General features: G+C 34.8%; 1 protein-coding gene and 2 pseudogenes across 1 annotated transcript in view; 2 read left to right on the forward strand and 1 right to left on the reverse strand.

Annotated features, from left to right (window-relative positions):
• The first annotated feature begins 1,319 nt into the window (after positions 1 to 1,319).
• Positions 1,320 to 1,439, forward strand: LOC141484044 (5S ribosomal RNA; annotated as a pseudogene).
• An 826-nt stretch (positions 1,440 to 2,265) lies between these two features.
• Positions 2,266 to 2,385, forward strand: LOC141484047 (5S ribosomal RNA; annotated as a pseudogene).
• A 20,620-nt stretch (positions 2,386 to 23,005) lies between these two features.
• Fkbp14 (peptidyl-prolyl cis-trans isomerase Fkb14) overlaps positions 23,006 to 24,443 on the reverse strand; it is a 64,238-nt gene continuing 62,800 nt past the window's right edge. The window contains exon 3 of the mRNA XM_023161046.2: positions 23,006 to 23,643. Coding sequence (XP_023016814.2) covers positions 23,461 to 23,643 — 183 coding nt within the window. The 3' untranslated portion in view covers positions 23,006 to 23,460. The remainder of the gene's footprint in view (positions 23,644 to 24,443) is intronic.

Here is a 24,443-nt window from a genome sequence, read left to right on the forward strand (position 1 = left end):
TAGCTTATACAAATGTACAGATGAACAGACAAAAATTAAAAATTTCATTGTTTGGAGTTCTATTGTCCCAAATGAATCTCTCAATAATAGTTTTTCCTAAATATCTTACATCATCAGAAACACTATGTAGGTAATGATTTAGCATCTTACCCATACAACAAATGAATCTATACTTCTATAATAATATTATATAAATGAAAGTTTGTGAGGATAGATAAATAAATGTAGGTATGTATGTATATCTGTGACTCTTTCATTTTAGAATATCTGTTGAATCCTTATAAAAATTGATACAATTGTGGAAATATGCAGGTTGTGAAATATGTAGGTTAGTTCTTTGTTCCTTGTATAGCGTAAATAAACATCAAAAAAGAGAATCAGGAATTTTCACCCCCAAGGGGGAAAATTGCACTGGATTTCGTCAGTTTCGAAGTTGGAAAACTGAAGTTTTGGCTTGATAAATGATATTGTAACTACCTATTTCTTTAAAATGGTCTGTCACTAAACTTGATGTGACAAACCAAATTCTACGCGGGCGAAGCCGCGGACAACAACTAGGTAGTAAATAATGAAAATTGAAGTACCTACTTATGAGTCTTTCAAACTAAGAAAGCTTCTACGAGAAGCCCTTCCTTTTCGATAGGTACCATTCATTTATATTCATTGAAGAATGTAGCAGTTACATGCAACTGCTATAACACGTTGAAAAATTCCAATTCTCGTCCGATCACTGAAGCCAAGCAACGTCGGGCGCGGTTAGTACTTGGGTGACCGCTTCGGAACACCGCGTGTCGTTGTGTTTTCTGTTTTATATATTTTAAGATGAAATATAATACCAATTGGCCTTTATTTTACTTTCGGAGTCTGTAGTGTGAACACGACAGAAAATATTCTTCAACTTAACACTTAGTATAACAATGATACGAACGATAATTTTGATACACAAATATAAGTTTCAAGATACACTTAAATCGTATTTATGAGCCTATATGAGCTCTGTATTCTTTGCCCTGGTGTTTAAACAGATTCATCATTTCATCATTGTTTTGGCGAAAACTCTCGACGTGAGAAATGAAACTGGCCCAACTTTGTACAACTGTTGAAGAATGGGTCAAGAATTGAAATCTACCACTCGCATTTTATTTAGATCTTTATTCTTTGGACCAAACTGTAAACAATTTTTCAGTCAATACTAATATACTGCCAAATGTAAATGCCATTGAAAATAGAAGTAGGTACTAATAAGTGTTTCAAAGTAAAGAAGCTCCTCAGTAACATTCCTTTATTTCAACGTTGCATGTATGAACGTAGTTCATACATGCAACGGCCATACCACGTTGAAAAATGCCAGTTCTCGTCCGATCACTGAAGCCAAGCAACGTCGGGCGCGGTTAGTACTTGGATGGGTGACCGCTTGGGAACACCGCGTGTCATTGTTTTTTTTCTATTTCAAGAGGAAATATACTACCAATTTGTGTTTATTTTACTTTCGGAGTCTATCTCTTTTTTCACCCAGTACAGAAAAAATGAATTCACTTTGAATCATTGTTTTTATTTGCATGTCCACGCAGATATAGAAACAATTTCTATAAATATTTTTTTGTGTTCTCAAACTTGCAAATCACCCTTTACATTTTTCATTTTCAAGAATATTTGAATGAAAAGAGATTTCTGTTTCAAAAATAATGTATTTTTGATATAAAGTGATTTACTTAATATATTAATAATGATAATACTCGTCTATATTATTTCCATTTTATAAAATATACTATGAGTCTTTAGGCATTAATAGCGTAAGTATGAAAATATAAAATGCGAAATATAGTGTAGTGTGAACACGACAGAAAATATTCTTCAACTTAACCCTTAGTAATAATGATACAAAATACAAACGATAATTTTGATACGCAATTATAAGTTTCAAGATACACTAAAATCGTATTTATGAGCCTATATGAGCTTTGTATTCTTTGCCCTGGTGTTTAAACAGATTCATCATTGTTTTGGCGAAAACTCTCGACGTGAGAAATGAAACTGGCCCAACTTCGTACAACTGTTGAAGAATGGGCCAAGAATTGAAATCTATCACTCGCATTTTATTCAGATCTTTATTTTATGGACCACACTGTAAACAATTTCTCAGTCAATATTAATATACTGCCAAATTTAAATGCCATTGAAAATAGAAGTACTAATGAGTCTTTCAAACTAAAGAAGCTCCTCAGTAACGTTTTTTTATTTTCATTGGAAAACGTACTTCATACGTGCAACGGCCATACCACGTTGAAAAATGCCAGTTCTCGTCAGATCACTGACGCCAAGCAACGTCGGGCGCGGTCAGTACTTGGATGGGTGACCGCTTGGGAACACCGCGTGTCGTTGTTTTTTTTTTATTTCAAGAGGAAATATAATACCAATTTGTCTTTATTTTACTTTCGGAGTCATCTCTTTTTTCACCCAGCACAGGAAAAATGAGTTCATTTTGAATCAATGTTTTATTTGTATGTCTATGCAAATGTAGAAACAATTTCTAAATATTTTTTTTGTTTTCGAACTTTTAAATTATACATTACATTTTTCACTTTCAAAAATAATGTATTTTTGGTATGCAGTGCTTTAGTTGATATAATAATAATGAGTTCACTTTGAATCAATGTTTTATTTGTATGTCTATGCAAATGTAGAAACAATTTCTAAATATTTTTTTGTTTTCGAACTTTTAAATTATACATTACATTTTTCACTTTCAAAAATAATGTATTTTTGGTATGCAGTGCTTTAGTTGATATAATAATAATGAGTTCACTTTGAATCAATGTTTTATTTGTATGTCTATGCAAATGTAGAAACAATTTCTAAATATTTTTTTTGTTTTCGAACTTTTAAATTATACATTACATTTTTCACTTTCAAAAATAATGTATTTTTGGTATGCAGTGCTTTAGTTGATATAATAATAATGAGTTCACTTTGAATCAATGTTTTATTTGTATGTCTATGCAAATGTAGAAACAATTTCTAAATATTTTTTTGTTTTCGAACTTTTAAATTATATATTACATTTTTCACTTTCAAAAATAATGTATTTTTGGTATGCAGTGCTTTAGTTGATATAATAATGATGATAATGATAATACTCGTCTATATTATTTTCATCTTATAAAATATACTATTAGTATTTAGGCATTACAAGCATAAGTATCTCTAATACCTACTTATAAATGCGAAAGTCACTTACTTAACACTCAGTCATTCCATCCCTGTTTCTCCGTGCTGGTGAATCCTAGGAAGCTAAAATTTGGTATTTATGTTCCTCTTAGGTCTCAGATGCGCGCTCAGGAAGGATTTTCAAAGATTCCATCTGGGAGCTCTCCGTGGGGGTAAAAAGGGCGCATTTACATATGAAAATCACCTTTTCATCACTGTTTCTTCATACCGCTATATTATCGAAGGCTGAAATTTTGTAGGTAGGGGTGTTTTATGTTGTGAAGGCGCACTTAAAAAGGATTTTCAAATATTCCAACTGGGGCACCTGCCGTGGGAAAAAAGGGGCGTCCACAAACCAAAATCATTTTTCATCACTGTTTCTTCATAACGGATCATTTTAGGAGGCTGTATGTAGGTTCGTTTTATATTTCAGATGTGTATTAAAAAAGGATTCAAATCTTCCAAGTAAGACGCCATCCGCGGGGGAGTAAGACGCGTTTATAAAAATATCTTCAGTATATCCCTTATCTAATGTGTCCATTATGTGATCAATATGGCCCCTTACAGCATGTAATTTGAATGAATATTTACGAAGATATTTTAGATTTAAAATGCAGATACATTGCGGTTGCAGAGGTACCGGGCCAATTAAATGTCGCTCTTTCAAGAGTAACCTCTAAAGAAAACATGTTTGTATTGTCTACTGATAAAAAAGCTGTGAACGTTGTGTATAAAGACATTCTGTACTATATTTAGTATCAGCATTGCACCCGTGCGGAGCCGGGCCGGTTCGCAAATGTACCTATATAGCAAAGAGAAGCTCCATGCGCCGTCCCTGCCAAATGCTGTTTCAAGATGGTATATGCTGGTCCCATACGGCATCGCCCGGTGAGATACCATCGCAACGTAATGGGCAGCGTGAAGTTGCTTTTGGGCCAACGTTTTGTTGCTGTGTAGCGGTTTCCAGTTTCAAGGATGGGAATATAAGGAAAAATGCATGATGGCGCTCCAAGAGTCAAAATACTCCGGAGGTAAAATAGTTTCCCAATCGGATCTCCATGTGGGAGTTGATTCAAGGGCAACATCCTGCAAAAGCTATTCGAAAATCACTATTTCTGACAGTCAGCAGGGTCTTTCTAACATCAGTCTACAGGGAAATAGCATGGAAACTGCAGTTGCTAAGAGGTCCATTAGCAACTTCAAAATCGATTTCTGCTACATCAGAGGACTCAATTCAAATATAAACTCAGTGCACCAACATCTGCAATCAAATAGTACTCATATTCTTGCACCCACAGAAAGCAAAGTCAGTGATTCAACAAACCCCGTCAATATTCTATATCCCGGCTATGATTTCCACTCCCGATTCAGACGTGACTTTGGAATATCTCCTTTTATCAGAAGCGATCTCCCCTGTCAAAGAGAGGAAATGCTAGAACCCCAAAACTTTGATGTTATGTGGTTCAAAATAATATTACAAAAGATCACCAAATTCATATGCTGCGTTTATCGACCAACTAGCGATACACAATATATGTCACTATTCTCTTCATTTGCAAACACTATTGACTTTCTTCAAATAAATCATCCCAGTGACGAAATTTCCATATTCTATGACTTCAATGTCCACAATAACGAATAGCTCAAATTTTGAACCAGGATTACTGACCGTGATGAAGAACGTGGTAGTATTCTGAATCTATACGTAACAACCAATCCAGAAATTCAGAAATTTACATAGTAACAGTAAGGTCTCCATTGGGATCTTCTGACCACAAACTCATTTCAGTGTTGAGTGAATTACCGATAAATGTTGGGAAACAATCTAAGCCGCGAAAAGTTTGGCATTACAGATCAGCAGAAAGGGAGGATCTTCAAGACCATTTCCGAAATTTAACAGCTGCAAACTCAGGATAAATGAAAGAAAAGAACTTCACAATCAGAGAAATAGGGATAAACTGCTTGCCAATACCAACGGGTTTTGATCCTTCTGGCTGCTAATCAGAACTTTATAAAATCCACAATTCCACCACTAACATAAGCGGATGCTTCAACTGCAACAACATCCATAGCAAAAGCATCTACTAGCTGAACAATTTGCGTCCCACTCCACAGTCGATTTTCTGGGAAATACGCCACCCACTATTCCCACACTAGAATCCACAATGCCAACAATTACTTTTCGACAGCGTCTAGTCAGGCAAATTTGGAAACAGCTCAATATCAACAAGCCGTCTGGCCCTGATGAAGTGCCCGTCATCGAACTCAAAAACTCGCACCAGTATTTTGCAGACTTTTTAACCTGGTTACAAGAAAGGAGGTTTTCCTTCTTGTTGGAAGATTGCTCGCGTTCAGCCTATTCCTAAAATGGGCAAGAAAAATCTTCGAAATAACTGTAGACCAGTCGCTTCGCTATCAATTTTATCAAAAATCATGGAGAAAGTCGTGAACCACCGTATCCTCAAATATTTGGAAGGCTTCAACATCTTGCAACATATTGTATTTCGAAGACTTATCGGAAAAAACCAAGAATCCAATATATTGCTTTGCTGACGACAGCACACTTGTCTCGTCATTCCATTCGGATTGCAGGACATCGGCTACAGAGGCATATCTTCACCGGCAGCAGGAGGTTGCATATCTTAATGAGGATTTAGAAGTGATTTCAAATTGGGGTGGAAGTAACCAGATTCAATTCAATGCCACAAAAACCCAGGCATCGGTTTTCTTCAAAAACAAAAATGTCTCCGAACCGGATAATATTATGTCAGGTCAGACAATTCCACCTTCTGCTTCAATATGTTTGTTGGGGGTTATAATGGACACCAATATGTCTTGGCAGAATCATGTCGCTGGAATTGCAAATACTGCTTCTCAAAAGCTTGGAACACTGTTCCGAACCAGAAAACATTACACACCTCAGCAACTTTTGATGCTTCATAAAGCTCAGACCAGAACTTCTTTGGAGTTATGTTCTCATATATGGAGCTCTGCCCCCAAACATACCCAGAAGTTGCTGAATTCCATCCAGAAAAGAGCCATCCGCCTGATGACTGGAGACGCGAACATCACGTGTGCAACCTTGATAGCCTGGAACATTGAAGAAAGGTTGGAGATTTGTCTTTCTTCTAAAGATACTTTCACAGGAGGTGTTCAAGTGACTTGGCACATTTGATTCCACCAAGAGCAAATGGATCTAATCTCCAGCGATTCAAATCCAATGTGAATCGCTACTCTCGCACAGGCACCGCTCTGATAGCGCCTTGAAGATTTTCCTGTTTTGGCCTTGAAAAAAAGTTTTGGTCATCAGAGCAAATGCCAATGTTGCTTTGACATTTTGAATAGAAAGAACAAAAGCTTTCTCTGCAGGCACTCTGAAAAAATATTCAAATGAACTTGATCACATCGAATTGCCCTGTATTATGTTTCAAAATATTCGAGAACAATTTCATCAGTTCGGACTTCCATTGTCTAATATAATATAAATTGATTTGATAACCCTAAAAAAAATCAAAAAGATCAACCGAAAATAACAATTTTATTAAACAAAAAACTGAAATAACAAAGAAATAACATACAACAACCAAACAAATAAAATTGAAATATTATTAAAAGCTGAAAAAAATTGAAAAAATTAAAAATATATTAAAAATATCCCGAGGGTAAAAGGGTTCAAGATTATATATATGTATGTATATATATATATATATATATATATATATATATATATATATATATATATATATATATATATATATATATATATATATATTTCAATATTAAATTCTACAAAAAGGATTTGAAGCTTTATATCTTCTATTAATTATCTGCGAGCGCTTTCGACCGTTGGTAGTACTGTCATCTTCTGGCACTCCTCAAACTGAACTGGTCATCCTGTTGTCCTGTTGTCTGTCTCTTTATACGGTCAGAGCGTCTTAACTCAGGTATTTCAGGTACTTTAGGTAAATTTGTCTGTATTTGTTCTGCATCAGGTACTCTTCTTCATGTTAGATCTTCTCTAGGAATGTGTATGGTTTTGTTTAATATATTGAATGTGAGATCTTGTTGTGTTTTGATTTGTACTTGTTCCTCGATAAGTGATTTATGACTGTTGAATTTATGGATGTTCAAGAGTTTTCCCAAATGTCCATGCGGTTTCCCTTGTTGATTTGTTTTATTAGTTTTATGTTCTCTGGTGGGGGGAAATTATGTTTGTTTTGTATGGCGTGTGTTGCAAGGTTTGATTTATATACTGTTGGATTTATGTATGCCTTTTTGTGCTCATTGTACCTTTCGATCAGTTTTTTCTTGGTTTGGCCGATATAGAATTTGTTGCAGTCCGAGCATTGTATACTGTATATCCCGTTTTGGTCTTTGTCTTCTTCTTTTTCATAGTTGTTTATTTTTTGTGTTATCTTCGTGTTCGGCTTGTATGTGATGTTGACGTTCAGTGGTTTGAAGATGTTTGTTAGTTTTTTGGTTTGGTGTCCTATGTACGTAAATGCTGTCCATCGTTGTGTTGTTTTGTCTGTTGGGTTGGCTTGATCCTTGTTCTGTATTTTTTGTTTGATTCTGTTTTCTAGTTTATCTATTGTTTTTTGGGTGTATCCGTTTTCGTTCGCTATTTGGTATATGATTTTCCGTTCTTTATTTCGGGCTTCATTGCTGAGTGGTATCCTTAACATTCTATATATGAATGCCTTATAGGCAGCCATTTTATGTGATGGTGGATGGTTTGAACTTGCGGGTATGGTGGAGCTTGTTTGTGTAGGTTTCCTGTATATTGCCATTTGAAATTGTCTTTTGTTGTGGTTATATCCTATGGTTGTGTCCAGGTAGTTAAGTTTTGAGTTGTGTTCTTCCTCAATGCTGAAACATAGTTTTTGATTTATTTCGTTAATTTCTTTTGTTATTTGTTCTATTCTTATTCCATTGTTTTGTGATATGTACAGTCCATCGTCAACGTATCTGAACCATTCTCCTTTTTCATCATGTGTTTTAATTATTGTTAAGATTTTTTCATCTATGGTTTGCAGGTATATTTCGAATATAATGCTAGATAGAGGGGATCCCATCGCTAGTCCATCTGTTTGTTTATACATTTTCCCTTCAGATTCGAAATAATTTTGATTAAGTATTGTATTTGGACTGTGTTCCATTTGGTTAATGTAGGTTTTTTTGCCTATGTTTTGTTGTTTGACTCTTCGAAATACTCAAAATAAAGGAAAATTAGTTGCATCAATCAAAATATATATATATATATATATATATATATATATATATATATATATATATATATATATATATATATTATTAATAATAATATATATATTATTATTATATATATTATTAACCATATTATTACACAAAAATGAAAAATAAAAATTAAAAAGATTTCAAACCAAGTTATGTCACAACGTTTCCGCAATCAATAGTATCCACAATCGTCTTCGGGTGATAACTGAACTTATTCCTCCGAGATCTGACTATTTATAGGTCATTCAAGTGCTTTCACCTATCCCCTCTTCCCTCTTTCCGCTTCATTGGTTTTGTCGGGAGAGATGACCGTATGGCGGGAGTTGGTCGTTTTTCGCCCCGAGTCTGGTAGAGATACGTAGACGACACCTTCATAATATGGAACCATGGGAATGCAGAACTAGACACTTTCCTGAAGCACATCAACAACGTAAGGCCTTCCATCACTTTCACAATGGAGAAGAAAATCCACAACGAAATGCCTTTCTTAGACGTATTGGTGAAGAAGACCGACATTAAATGGGAAACATTTATCGTATCGAAAATCCACTCACACAGGACAGTATCTGAATCAGAAATCCTAACACCAGCAATCGACTAAGAGAGGAATCATCAAGACTCTACTGGACCGTGCTTTTGGGCTCTGTAATACAAAAGAAGGTCTCGAAAAAAAACTAGGCATCATCAAAAATGAACCGCTACGGAATGGTTACTCCAAAGTGATGGTAGAACAGGCCTTAGCTAGAAGACAGCAAGAACTCTACAAGGAAGAGAAGCCGCCACAACCAGTACTTGTACTTCCCTACATCAGAGGATTATCGGAAAGGATAAGACGGATTGGGTCCAAGTATAACATCAGGACCTCCTTCAGATCTGGGAACACTAACTGTAGCAGCCTCACGAAAACCAGGCCATCAAACGCAGACTGCGATTCCAATAATTGCATTTACCGGATACCCTGGTGTGGAGAATCATACATCGGTGAAACTAAGAGGCCATTGAGAGTTCGCATTGCTGAGCACAAGAAACACACACAGCGAGGAGAAACCAGCAAATCCGGAATAGCAGAGCATGTTTGGACTCAACAACACAACATCAAGTGGGCTCAAACTGAAATCATCCACAAAGAGGAACACTGACGGATTGGGTCCAAGTATAACATCAGGACCTCCTTCAGATCTGGGAACACTAACTGTAGCAGCCTCACGAAAACCAGGCCATCAAACGCAGACTGCGATTCCAATAATTGCATTTACCGGATACCCTGGTGTGGAGAATCATACATCGGTGAAACTAAGAGGCCATTGAGAGTTCGCATTGCTGAGCACAAGAAACACACACAGCGAGGAGAAACCAGCAAATCCGGAATAGCAGAGCATGTTTGGACTCAACAACACAACATCAAGTGGGCTCAAACTGAAATCATCCACAAAGAGGAACACTGGTTTAGGAGAAAATTCAAAGAAGCCGCGTATATGTTGTCCAATAACGCATTTATTCAACTTAGCGTAGAGATACGTAACTTATGGAAACCTCTAATCAAGTAAAAAACGACTAACTCCCGCCAAACCTATAAATAGTCAGATCTCGGTCCAGTTATCACCCAAAGAGGATTGTGGATACCAACAATCGAAACGTTGTGACATAACTTGGTTTGAAATCTTTTTAATTTTTATTTTTCATTTTTGTTTAATAATATTTTTAATATATTTTTAAGTTTTTCAATTTTTTCAGCTTTTATTAATATTTCAATTTTATTGGTTTGGTTGTTGTTGTATGTTATTTCTTTGTCATTTCAGTTTTTTGCTTAATAAAATTGTTATTTTCGGTTGATCTTTTTGATTTTTTCAGGGTTATCTAATCAATTTATAATATATTAAACAATGGAAGTCTGAATTGATGAAATACACCACGAAACATTGTCAACCACCTTCAAACATTCGAGAACAACGTTGAGTTGAACACCGAATAAATAATTCATCGTGATATATGCAAAATCTTAAGTTCATATAGGATAATCATTTTATTGATATCATAATTATTTTGAACATAGCTGCTGTACTATACATTACATTTTTGAGTATTTAATGTTTACTTATATTTCCACTGCATCCCTTGAAATATTATATTCGAGTTTCCGAGGCGGAATAAATCCGTGTAAACTTCTTATTTAGTACAGAGGATTATGGTGAGCACTAATCTTTTTTATTTACAGTCATATTCTTGGTGTCGTAATATTCTGTGCGATAATCCAACCTTATGATTCGAAGGATAAATAACGCATGAGTTGTTTAAATAGTTAGGTGAAGCTATGAAGGTTCGTTCCAGAAGATATGGAATGCCGTTTTACTTGTTTCCAATGTTCAATACTTGATTTATTCACTCAACAATTTGTTTAAATTTCATCGATTTATGCATTCCTGGGACACTTCAAAAATTATTGTTCATACAATTTGTTCTATTTTAGATGATAGTTGATTTTTAATGTTACATGAATTAAGTTGTAATTTGAATAAAAGAGCCTAATGGAATAACTTCAAGCTTCTATTGATTCCAATTCACTAATTGTGCTGAAAAATAATGAAAAAATACATGTAGTTCAACTCAGTAAAAAGCAAACATGTTTAATCAACAGTCGATGAAATGTATTCCTCATATAATTTTGACCTCTGAATAAAATTTTCGTTGTTTATGTGACTGTTGAGTTACAATGAAACTTTAAACTTACTTTCTGGAGGTAATTTTGGAAAAATTATTTCAATGAGTTCATTAAAATGGTTTTCAATCTTTTCTCATGAAACATTATTGGTAATGAAATACATATTTTCCTTTGTCTTAAAATATAGTGAATATATTTTTTTTTTAATTCTAAAGACTGTTATGTTTCAACATATTTGAACGTGTTGAATATTTCCTACACTTTTATGAATTGAAAATTTGATTACAATTTATGCGTGAAAGATTCTTATAGAATTATAATTTTATTTTACCAGTCATTTCGATGAGGTAGGTACCTAATTTCTGAGGTTTTTAATTATTTGTTGAATTTTATGGTTTATTGTATTTTGAAAATAGATACATTTAAAATGATTGCTGTTAATTTTAATTCGGTGCTGACGTCTGGCGGATTCCTTAAGAACTTTTAGTATTACATCTGGCAATATGCTCGATTATTTATAGTACGACAAAACCACGTTCAACCGCAGCGCACAGTATGTAGAAGTGACGTAATGCCCAATCCATATTTTCATGTACCTACATAGGTATATGGTAATTAATTGATTGTTGATGTTATTTCAGTACTGTGGAATATTGCCCTTTGTCCTACTATCATTATTCAAACATGTTGCCAGATCTAAAAATTCAGCTTCTGCAAGAAGGATGAATTGAAACTATGGTTTTAATTCATTAAACTATCATTATCAACAAACAATTTCATTTGTGTTTCGCATTAATTATAATAAATATTTTGATAGTTGAAAAAACAAAAGGTGTACGGTTAGGTTAGGTTTGGTTAGGTCCAAAGTGAGTGGGTCTATTCGACCCTCCACCGCAACCTGCAAGGGTTTATTGTGGCTCAGACATATTCACACTCGACCAAATAAACCCAGCTTCTTAACGAATCCGATGGTTAGTTGTCTTTCAGGTCAGTTGATAAGAGTACGGTTCTGCCGGACTCTAAAAATCTGATTTGATCACTTGGTGTTCGAAACACGTGTTGTGGTGGTAAAAATAACGGTTTGGTATTGGGATGAGACTCCAGTGATATTCAAACTTTTCTGTAACAATGTTTCTGATTCTTCTTAGGGAAAATAAAATTATTAGTCATTACGTAGGTAGAAATTATTATGTTATATTATAAAGACAAATCGAGTGGAATATAGTCAGTATAATAACATTCGAGAAACCTATTGTATAACGAAACAGGTGTTGCGGTTTTGTAAACTGTCTAGTGGAAATCTCACAATAAAGTGTTACTTGAACTCAAAGAGTGTTTGAAAATAATTTGCTCATTCCTTTGTCATAGATGCTAGTCTACAAACCTGAGCAGTTCCGAGAAAGTCATCAACAGTCAAGATCGAGAAATTATTCCTGTTTATAAGTTTATGTAAACCGAGGAAGATTGACAAGCTCTAACAATTCGCCTAAGCAATCTACAAGAGAGAAAAATAATAATAATTTCTATCTATTTCTGGACTATTGCAGTTCTATTGAACGAAAAGCTGAGTCAATGGGTTCAGTTTTTACTTGAAAATGTTTGTGCTTCCTACTATAGAAGCGACGCACAGATATTTTCAAGGTCACAGACGGTAAAAAAATCGAATACCTCTACAACAACTTTGGCTAAAGTCCTGCAATTATTTGTCTATTTTTTTGCATTAACTGCGCATTTTGTTGCGCTATTACACAAAAGTGGGAATCTGATTTCAATTCAATTATTCTAATAGGGCTGAATAATTTAATTTCATCTGTCTCATATGTACCTATTACAAGTCATCTGTACAAATGTTTGATGTAAATGCTTGGTTTCTTAGTTGTCTTGTATTTATTGCAACAACATACCATTCTCTCATGCAAATGTGATGAGCTGGAGGCGCATTTAATGAGTTGATGTTATTTAGGAGTGAATATGTCCATGCTGAATCTTATCTGATCCTGATTCTACAGGTATTTTATTAGTTAATGTGAAGGCTACCTTGAGAGTGATTGCCAACGACACTCAAACTTCAATTATAATCAGTCATTCAGTAAATTCATGGATCTATTGATCCAACACTTTCTCTTCCAAGTTTAACACGTCGTAGTCGTGATTGAACTCATGTCCCTATGCCACAAGATGGTTTGCAAATGTTGCATTTTTTGGGAGAGGTTCTTCCCTTATGGTCGATATAAAGGCATAAGAACTACAAGTCAACCTATCTATTCAACAAATTTTGTCTTTATTGCTTTCAAAGAATTTATTCATATTATTATATTTGTTCTGTAAGCTATGTTAAAGTTTTTATTTTTGAAAAAATTGATGAGTTAACCGAAGTATATCAATTCCATATGATGCTAACTATGGTTTCTTGAAGTTGGATAGACCTGGTTTCTGGCTGGTCCTAGGTTTTTGGAAATAATAGAGGTAATTAACCCTCTAAAATCTAAGGCCATGCTATGTGGAAAAATATCGGTACGAACTCGGATCTCGGGACAAATTCCACTGCAAATTGATTGAAACCCACCACTGTTCAGCGATTCGGAGAAAAGTCTTGGGGTAATTTTAGACACAGATATGAGATTTAATAATCACATCTCTAAAGTTATGAGAAATGCCTTCTGCAGTTTGAAGTTGATCTATACCAATAGAAATATACTAACCAAAAAGAGCAAAATCACCTTATGCAAGTCTCTAGTCTTTTCAAAATTAAATTTTGTTGCTGCTATCCTTAATTCTGACAGTCGATGTATTCAATTCATTCAAAACTCGTGTGTGCGTTCAATATGTGGGTTAAGAAGGCGGAAACAAGTGTCAACTCATCTTTCTAAACTTGGTTGGATACCAATGGATAAATGCAGTATTTTACATTGCTGCAGTCTTTATCATAAAATCCTTACAATGGAGAAACCTTTATATTTGTATAATAAGATGAAATTCAGACATGACCAGTGCAATATCAATGTACGTTATGAAACTAATATTTCAATCCCGAAACATAAAACCTTGTTGTTCAAATCATTATTTTTGTATAATAATAGCCATCTTTTACAATACTATCCCGATTTAAATGAAAGATATGTCAATTCATTCTTTTCAAAAAATCATGAAACGGATTCTAGCTGATGGTTTAAACCATACATTTTTTTAAATGATTTGTTACTGTGCTGATATTATCAATGTAATTCTGAAAAATATAATTATTATTACCTTTCTGTCTCTAAATGTATTTTCTGGTGCCACATAAAACTTAAATATTTCTATTAGAAAAGTTTATTTATTTTTCATCTCAGCATTTGTTTTTCTTTTTCTTTATTATTTAACTGTGTGGGGATTTATTTCTATATAGCTTTTTAACCTGAAGTAGAAATTTTAAGATGTGCTTATCAACACCATGTGTTGGAATTAATTTGTAGGTTGAGTGGAAGAGCGTTGCTTCTCAACTCCTGCTGAGAAAGCACGAACTCTGCTTTTTATCAGATATGTATATTTTGTTTTTTTCTTTTTTTTATCTTATCATATGTACGTATATGTACTATTATGTATATGTTTGTGATTTTCTTACAATAAAATTGATTATTATCATTATCAATAATATCACCTTGTAACACTTGTTGACATATGATGCACTGTTTGAAACCTTTGGTGTACTAATGAATATTACTGGAATTTTTTCCCAACACCAAATCGTTATTTTCAACACCTCGACACGTGTTTCGATCACCAAGTGATCTTCCTCTTCCTCTTTGAAGATGATCACTTGGTGATCGAAACACGTGTCGAGGTGTTGAAAATAACGATTTGGTGTTGGGAAAAAACTCCAGTAATATTCACTTGTTGACATATAGGCGTAAATTGCAGCTGGGGACTGTTGTGCCGCAATACCTATATTATTGCCACTTTTTCACTTTGAGACTGTGTCAGTTAGACTACCCGGTGTCACCCCAATTGAAATTTGGCACAACAAATTATCCTATTCGTTGACTAGGTACAACTTGTATTCGTCTAATCATGTAGAGCAATTTTGTTTGATGAAACTCAATTTTTTCTGAAAATTACTTTCCAGTAGTGGAATATTCAATAATCTGAAGCATACCGTTGAATATTGCTGCTTTATGCTGATGTGTTCGAAATGGTTTGTGAAAAATAACAGAATTATGTTTATTATTTATTTTAGTAATAGTCAAGTCTGAAAATTCATCGTGTGATTCACCTCGACTTCAGTGATGAGGAAGATTTTCTTAATATTTCCTATGACGATGAAGAGGACTGTGGATGCATTTACTGTAACGACATTTATTCAAGATCTAAGCCCGGAGAAGACTGGTTGCTGTACTTACAATGTTCGCTTTGGGCTCATGCTTTTTGCGCCGATGTTCGAAGAAGAACTAAGCGTTTTTTTTTCGAATTATGCCAATACTTTTGTAGCTATTATATTAAGTAAGACAAAATGGTATATGATTGAGCTCAGTTGAATATGTTTTGTTTTTTTCTGTAGATTTTTTGCTAAAAATGTTGAGATTAGTTTCGATAAGGACCAAAGATGATTGATATAAGCTATGGATGTGCTGTGAAATACCAATGAAAAATTATGACACAAAAACAAAACTATATGTTATTTTGTACATACTTTCCCTATTTTTATTATTCATATTCTACTTCGAACTGGAAATTTCGACTTTAATCACGTAATTACGAGTTTGAAGTCGAACTTTCTATATTGTAAACTAGTAACACATCAGCAATGCTAGACTGTACTTTGAAACTGACCGCCTGGGGTGCCTTGTTTATCTTTGATATTCCCCGGCAGCAGGAGGATGCATATCTTAATGAGGACCTAGAAGTAATTTCGAATTGGGGTGCAAGTAACAATTCCACTTCGATATGTTTGTTGGGGGGTTAAAATGGTCACCAATATGTTTTGGAACGATCATGCCGCTGGAATTGGTTCGAACCAGAAAACTGTACCCACCTCAGCAACTTTTGATGCTTTATGAAGCTCAGATCAGACCTTCTTTGGAGTATTGTTCTCATGTATGGAGCTCCGCCCCTAAGCATATAGAAGCTGCTGGATTCCATCCAGAAAAGAGCTATCTGCTTGATTGGAGACGCGAACATCACGTGCAACCTTGATAGTCTGGAACATCGAATAAAGGATAGAGATTTGTCTCTCTTCTATAGATACTTTCACAGAAAGTGTTCAAGTGATTTGGCACATTTGATTCCACCAAGAGCGGTACATATCAAAAATACGCGAGGGACTATGGCTGCTCATTGTTTTGAGGTTCAACTCAGTACACCTTAAACTTCACTGTTCAAGAACTCTTTCATTTGGAGAACTGCGTTTATGTGGAATAAACCTCCTGAGAACGTTATTTCCAAACGAATTTAGTCTCCAGCGATATAAATCCAATGTGAATCATTACTTTCGCACAGGCACCGCTTTCAGAGCGCCTTAAGGATTTTCCTGTAGTGCCTGTGTTTTATCCTTGAAAAAAGAATTGATCTCATTGTATATCTAGTAGATGTCGTTGTAGTAAGTGAAGATCTCATTGCCCTCAATTACTCAAGTTGGTCTTTTAAGGACAGTTGAATACACCAATGCACAGAGGCGGCTTTAGGGCGTGGCGAACGGAGGGGCCTCGCGTAGCAACCCAAGTAAATGTCTATGTCTACAGTCATGACTGCTGGAATGGAAGATCTGAATCATCAAAATGACCCCGGTTTGTGGCCCATAATAATTACTGATGTAGACCGAACGGAGATTATATTAAAAGGTCCAATCCGGGTTAAAATTGATTTATTTACCGTAAATGATAATGGACGGCGATTCAGCGAATATCACTATAATAAGATATTAGTTAACGGTGAAAAGCTTGACATGCGCTGGATGATTTATTCACAAACAAAGAATGCCGTTTACTGCTTTCCGTGTAGAATATTCGGGATAGAAAATACAAAGATTGAATCAAGTGAAGGAGTATGTGATTGGAAACACTTGGGTGATTACCTAAAGTCTCACGAATCTACTCGACAGCACAAGGATTGTATTTTGAAATGGATAATTTAGAGAATGGTTTAAAAAGCTATTCCGCTAGTGACTCCTTGCATCAGTCAAAAATTGAACAAGAAAGGCAACGTTGGATAGATATTTTAGAACGATTACTCGCAATCGTAAATATTTTAGTATCTCACAATTTGGCCTTCAGGGATCGTAGAGAAAACTTAACATCTGACTCAGATTCGAGTGAGACAAGCGGCAACTTTAAAGATACAGTAAAGTTAATATCGCGATTTGATCCAGTGCTGAGACTTCACCTGAAACAAATACAGGATAAGAGGATTCATGATCACTATCTTGGAAAAAATATTCAAAATGAGCTAGTGCAATTAATGGCAAGTCACGTGAAAACTCAAATTGTTAAAAAAATAATAAATATTACTCTATTATTCTTGATTGTACTCGCTCATGTTGAGCAACTTTCAATTATTATGAGATTTTTTAATACAGATACAGCTGAAATTGAAGAACATTTTATTGGTTTCTTAGCCGTCGAAAAAACTACAGCTGAGAGTTTGACTAACTATATAATCACAGAATTAGAACAGTTAGGTATATCATTGAAAAACTGCAGAGGCCAAGGATATGATAATGGTGTCAATATGCGTGGTGAGAAAAGTGGGGTCCAAAAACGTATTCTTGAAATTAACCCACTTGCTTATTTTTTACCTTGTGGGAGTCAGCTGGAATCTCATCCAAGGAGATGCAGCATCGTCTTGTGTCCAAGCAAAATCTTTTTTTGGTTTGCTACAAAGGTTGTACACTTTGTTTGCCGGCTCAAGTCAGAGGTGGGCTATTTTAAATGCTCATGTGAAATCGTTATCGCTAAAACCACTTTCTGAAACTAGATGGGAGTGCAGGGTAGCATCGATGAAGGCCGTTAAATACCAACTAAGTGATATATGTGATGCTTTAAAGGAATTATCAGAAAATACAACAGATTGTCAGTTGGTTAGTGAGTACCATTCTATAGAAAAGGAAATAACTACCTACGAATTTGTAGTTTCACTTGTCATATGGTATGCCATTCTTACAAAGATAAATGTTATAAGTAAAATGTGGCAAAGTGAAAAGATGCAGTTAGATGTGGCTATAGAACACCTAGACGCATTCACAAATTGGCTAGATAATTGTCGAAAAAATGGTTTTTAGTCATCCCTTGTATCAGCGAGAGACAGTTCAAAGAAGTCAGAAGACAACGTAAAAAAGCATTTTGATTATGAAGGAGGAGATGAAGCTCAAGAATTGAATGCGGAAGAGAATTTAAAATAAACTATTTTTATGTAATTTTCGACAATGTGTGCGCAAGCTGTCATCCTAGGTTTGAGGCACTTAAACATCATGAGAGCATATTTGGTTTCATGTATAATATGAAAAGATTGAAGGAAATTAGTGATAGTGGACTTTAGAAGAAATGCAACGACTTGCAAATATCTATGACGGTAGGGGAATCATGTGATATTGATGGACAAGAATTGTACGAAGAACTAAGTATGTTTATTCACGTATATGAAGAAAACGACTATCGAAATAGTCCTGAGAATTATTGCCACCACACCTGTAACAGTTGCGTCTGCTGAAAGGAGTTTTTCGAGGCTTAAAATTATCAAAACATATTTGAGGAATTCGATGACACAAGAACGGCTTTCAGACCTTGCTATTCTTTCAATTGAAAATGACTTAGCTCATTCGTTAGATTATTGTGCTTCAATTAAAGATTTCAGTCTTAGGAAAAGCCGCAATCATTAATTTTAATTTCTGTATTTAATAATTTGGAAATCTTTCAAAATGAAATATTTTAAAACTCAAATTTTATGTATTTGTATATCTATAGCATTTCTCGTCATTTCGTTAGACATGAAAAATATCTAAACAAAACATCCAGACGGTCTGGTTCAAATCTACTTTCGCATCACATACTTTTCACGAGAGGCAAAGGGCCTCACAAAGACTTGCCGCCCGGAGCCTCGCAATGGGTAAGGCCGCCGCTGCCAATTCATTTGTGGTTGAGCCCAGCACTACTGGGGAGACCTATGGCGGGTCGAAACAGCGCTGTCTGTTGTCGAATCATACCAAATCATGGGCTCCAGTGTACAACTAGTTGCATTGCAGTGAAATATAAAGGACAAATCTCGTCGACGATCAACTTTAATTTTGAAATTTCGACTTTAAAATCGAAACTTCGATTTCAATCTCGAAATTTCGTCTTTGAAGTGGGAATATAAAAAAAATGATAAAAATATAGGTCCCTTGTTACTGTGTTCCCAATTATCGAGTAAACTAAGGTTGCTTCTTGCTTCTTGAACCTTGAACGTGTGCCGACTTGAGATCTTTCAATGTATTTCACTTCGTACAAGTTCTATGGATATAAGCTGAATATGAGAATCATTTTAGTATTATTTATACTTATCTGAATCTTATTCGTTCAGTTTTCTCCAGTCAAATTGCATATAATAAAAAATATTGGAAATAGAGCGTAATCTGCTATTTAGGGGGCAACTCTTTGTCATATTAATGTTCATGTCCTGGTTCTCATAAAGATGTTCATCATATTAAGCACAAACCAGTACAATCATTTGTTGGTTCCATTGGATTATACTATTGATTAGTTTCGTTTGATACAATGACTAGCTGACCCTACGAACTTCGTTCCGCCTTAGATGCAATAAAAAAGCACATTTTTTATTTTAATAATTTAATTTTTTTATCAATCAAGTATTTCAATTATTCTTTATTAGGTTGTACTCTTCAATTAAGCACCTTGTGATACACGACATTTTTTGTTTTATTATCAGGCGCAAGTATAAACAACGCAGATGGTCTTCCGACCCATGAACATGCCACATATAATTGACCAAGTGGAAAACATTGATTTTCCAGATTCAGACCACAAACTTTCAAGGATTGGCCTTGTGATTTGTTAATGGTCCTGGCGAATGCAAGACGAATTGGAAATTGAAGTCTTTTAAACTTAAACGGCATATCGGTTGGGATCATCGGGATCCTCGGAATGAGAACTTCCTCACCTTCGAATTTTCCTTTGAGTATCGTCGCGTAAATCACATTGTTCATCAATTTACTTACCACCAAACGTATACCGTTGCAAAGAGTTTTGGTGGGTTTATGTTTCGAAGCATGATTCCTACGGAGCCAACCTTCAGGCGTAAATTGCGCACATCCGGATAACCAGGAACCGTATTGCCTTGCTTCCGTAGTTGAAAATTCTTCGATGAAGCATTTCAAGTGTAATGATATGGCATCTCCGAGTATAGTAAAGTTCGTGAAAACGGATCTCTTTGGCAGATCGCAAAGAAATTGGTCAATGATGTCGCTGGAGGGTTTCAGCACGTTGAACAACATTCGAAGCCGTGAAATATACTCGTTGACCATTCTCCAGATGTAATTTCTATAATTGTCAAATTTTTTTCCATACTTAACCATTGACAAAATTACGTTTAGCCGTCATTTACCTTTTTTTGCTATTCCATTTCACATGCGTTTTTGCTTTACCACGTTTTATAGTGACTTCTTGGTGACTTCACGGAAACGTGGTCGAACGGTATAAAAAGTATCCTATGTCCCTCTCCTTGCCAAGCTTCGACATCGACAAGATTTATCCTGTCTTTCACTGACTGCCTGGAATGTCTCGTTTATCTTTGATATTCACCGGCAGCAGGAGGTTGCATATCTCAATGAGGATCTCGAAGTATTTTCGAATGGGGGTGAAAGTAACCAGGTTCAATTCAATACTACAAAAACCCAGGCATCGGTTTTCTCCAAAAAGATAAATGTCTCCGAGCCGGATAAAATAATGTCAGGTCAGACAATTCCACCTTCTGCTTCGATGAGTTTGTTGGGGGTTGAAATGGACACCAATATGTCTTTGCACAATCATATCCTATGTCCCTCTTCTTGTTCTGAACTACCTCTCCACCAATTTTCAGCCAAATCGGTTCATCCGTTCTTGAGTTATAAATAGTATAACTAACACACACAAACACATATATATATATATATATATATATTTTATATATATATATATATATATATATATATATATATATATATATATATATATATATATATATATATATATATATAAATATATATATACAAAGATTTTATCGAGTGTGTATGATGTACAAATCAAAAATAGCCAGAAACACGTGTCCGCGGTTTGCCCCCCTTTTTGGAGTGTTATGTCCACTAATTGTTTCATTATATATATATATATATATATATATATATATATATATATATATATATATATATATATATATATATATATATATATATATATATATATATATATATATATATATATATATATATATATATATATGTATATTATGTTTCACTAACGATAAGAATAAAATAAATACAACAATAAAAATTAATTGGCGCTCCGGGGCGACTTCATTGATTCCAGTGGCGCATTTGCTTTTTCAGCTGCAGGAAAACCCGGAAAAACCTGCAGCACCACATCATCTGAAGATCTTGATCTAACAATGTCCTCTCTCTCATAAAACAAAATGTAGGGTGTCTCCAGAGGCTCCAATAAATTCAATGCATCGCCAGAACACTTCGTGACACGACTATCGTCAAACTTAAACCAGTCCGTTTCTTCTTTGACCAAGGCGTAATAATGACCACATTTAACGCCAGAACCACAGTGAACAATGACTGCATGAATATTATAACAGTGGTCTGCTAGGTTGAAATGTTCATCTATTTCGAACCTTCCAAAGAGTTTCTTGCTTCCGTTAGAGGTTGAGTCTTGTTTGAAAATCATCAGTGTTATTATAAGATTGACTGGTGCCTCAGCTATACTTGTTTCCTTATAACAGTCAGTTAGTTTGGCGCATGTTTGACAATACACTTGATCATCACCTGTTAAAAATTCCATTTTCAGATGATTTAACAATAAGCTTTGCACGGACTGGTAATTAGTCGTATTAGGAAAAGCTAGATGAAGTTCCAGAAATTCACATAAGTTTTCAGTACTTCTTGAACATTTACCACAAAGTAAACAAGTGAGGATTTTTCCAGCAAAAGATTTACAAACACAAGACGAGATGGGTTGTACGGAATCATTCAGTCCAGAGCGGCTGGGAGTATTGATTTTGCTATTGTTTTGCTCACGAAGAGTATTCAACAAGAACCCCAAGAATTCGGAACAATCCTCTTGTTGGCCTAACGAGTATCTATATCTATATATATATATATATATATATATATATATATATATATATATATATATATATATATATATATATATATAAATCGAGAAAGGTTAATGCAGTCAAGCTGCTGGAAAATAATTCCATGAGTGTCTTGATATAGAAACAGAAGTTAATATCGGACATAGCACTCAAGAAAGTGGTAAACCATAGACACGTGTTTCGGGCTTTTGACCCATCATCATTATGATGCAGCCAAGTGTAAGGATGGGCAACACTTGGTTACCAAAAGATAAAAATACAAATGCACGGAGCCACCAGCAGGAGCCAACTGCACATTTGTGGTTTCAGTTGATAGATCTTGTGTTTACAAGAAAACTATCAAAATCACCACGGAGGCAGCATACTGATGATAGGTCAAAAGCCCGAAACACGTGTCTATGGTTTGCCATAGACACGTGTTTCGGGCTTTTGATATATTATATATATATATATATATATATATATATATATATATATATATATAGATATAGATGATGATGTGGTAGTTGTTGAAAATAATGGGTTGCCAGGTGACGTTACTAATATACTGAAAACACCTGATGACGATCAAAAATTTTATTACAAACAGTTTATAAAGTTATCCACAGTTGTATAATTTAATTTTCTTCATCTCACTTCAACTTGTAGCATGCTATTTAACTTAAATGACATATCATGATGGACATATCAGGTAAATCGGTAGAACGGTAAGACGGGCTGCAAAAATCAGATCACCATTTCAAGAGTGAGATCGCATAACCTTCCGTCGTTGAAATTTATGAATTTGAATGATATTACGTTTTTCAAAAACCTACCAGAAACCTATTAAATCCACAGGTCATAAATAACAAAGTACATCCATTTTATAAACAAAAATAACAAAAATGGTTGTTAATTATAACATATTTACACTAACCTCCATTATATAAAAAAATCAATTATAAAAGTATCAAAGCTGAACCTCGATAGGAGCTGATATTTTACAAAATAATTTTTTAAAGCACTTCATGTTCAATTTATAATTCATCATGTTTGGGACCAGAAAATTCGGAATGTGAAATGTATCCATTTTTGTCTTGGTCTTCGTGTTGAAATATTTCTTCTACGAGTTTGTCATGTTCGGCAATCATTTTTTGGATTTCCTCGCTTGGGGTACCTCCTTCGGCTTCAACCATTTGCTTTTTGAGGTACTCGCTCACCTAAAAAATATGAAAATCATTATTTACGAAAATATCTTTTTCATTACCTTATTATAAATGTAAGAAGGAATAGTATAAATGTAAAAAGGAAGATTTGAAAACTTTCTCTGTGAATTGAAAAGAGTAATTGATGAGGAATGCCAAAATCTTTTCTGAATTGATTAAAAAATCTTCCAGGGAAGGCTCTAATTGATAAGTAGGAATTGGAGAGCTTTGAAAATCTCGAAACGGGTAACATTTACTATTATTTAAGTTTCACGACCAATGTAGACTGAATAGAATAGTGAACTGGGTTTTTTCTTACAAGAGCAGCCAAAAATGTAGGTATACAGAAAGATCGAAAACCAAACATGGAACGTGAGCTGGATTTTACTATGCGGAGAGAAATATTTACTTCAGTTACACACTCGACCAGTATACACCAGTCTTCCAGACTGAAGTGTATGGAATGCACAAGGAACATAAATTTGAGTCCTCAAAGGAATGAGTGCATCAATATTTTCACAATCAGGATGTACTTGGAATACTGACGAACCCAAAAATGACATCGAGACAGGTCTGAAAATGTCGTGAAGAACGGAGAAAACTGGAGGATAGGCATAGTGCCAGGATCCTCAGGGATCGCAGGCGACGAAAACGCTGATGAGTGTGGCAGATACAATGTAGCATCAACTCCAATATGTAGGTCCTTTATGAGAAGTAGGGGCGTGGATGTAAGTACTGGAGTACTGGAAAAACATACCCGGGAACACACAAGGTGAAGTAAAAATCGGCTTAGAATAATTACAGTGGTACTCAAT

The sequence above is a fragment of the Leptinotarsa decemlineata genome, unplaced genomic scaffold, assembly GCF_025532065.1.
Source record: "Leptinotarsa decemlineata unplaced genomic scaffold, Ldec_3_MD MMD2_tig00004307_RagTag_RagTag, whole genome shotgun sequence".
Classification (NCBI taxonomy): Eukaryota; Metazoa; Arthropoda; class Insecta; order Coleoptera; family Chrysomelidae; genus Leptinotarsa; species Leptinotarsa decemlineata.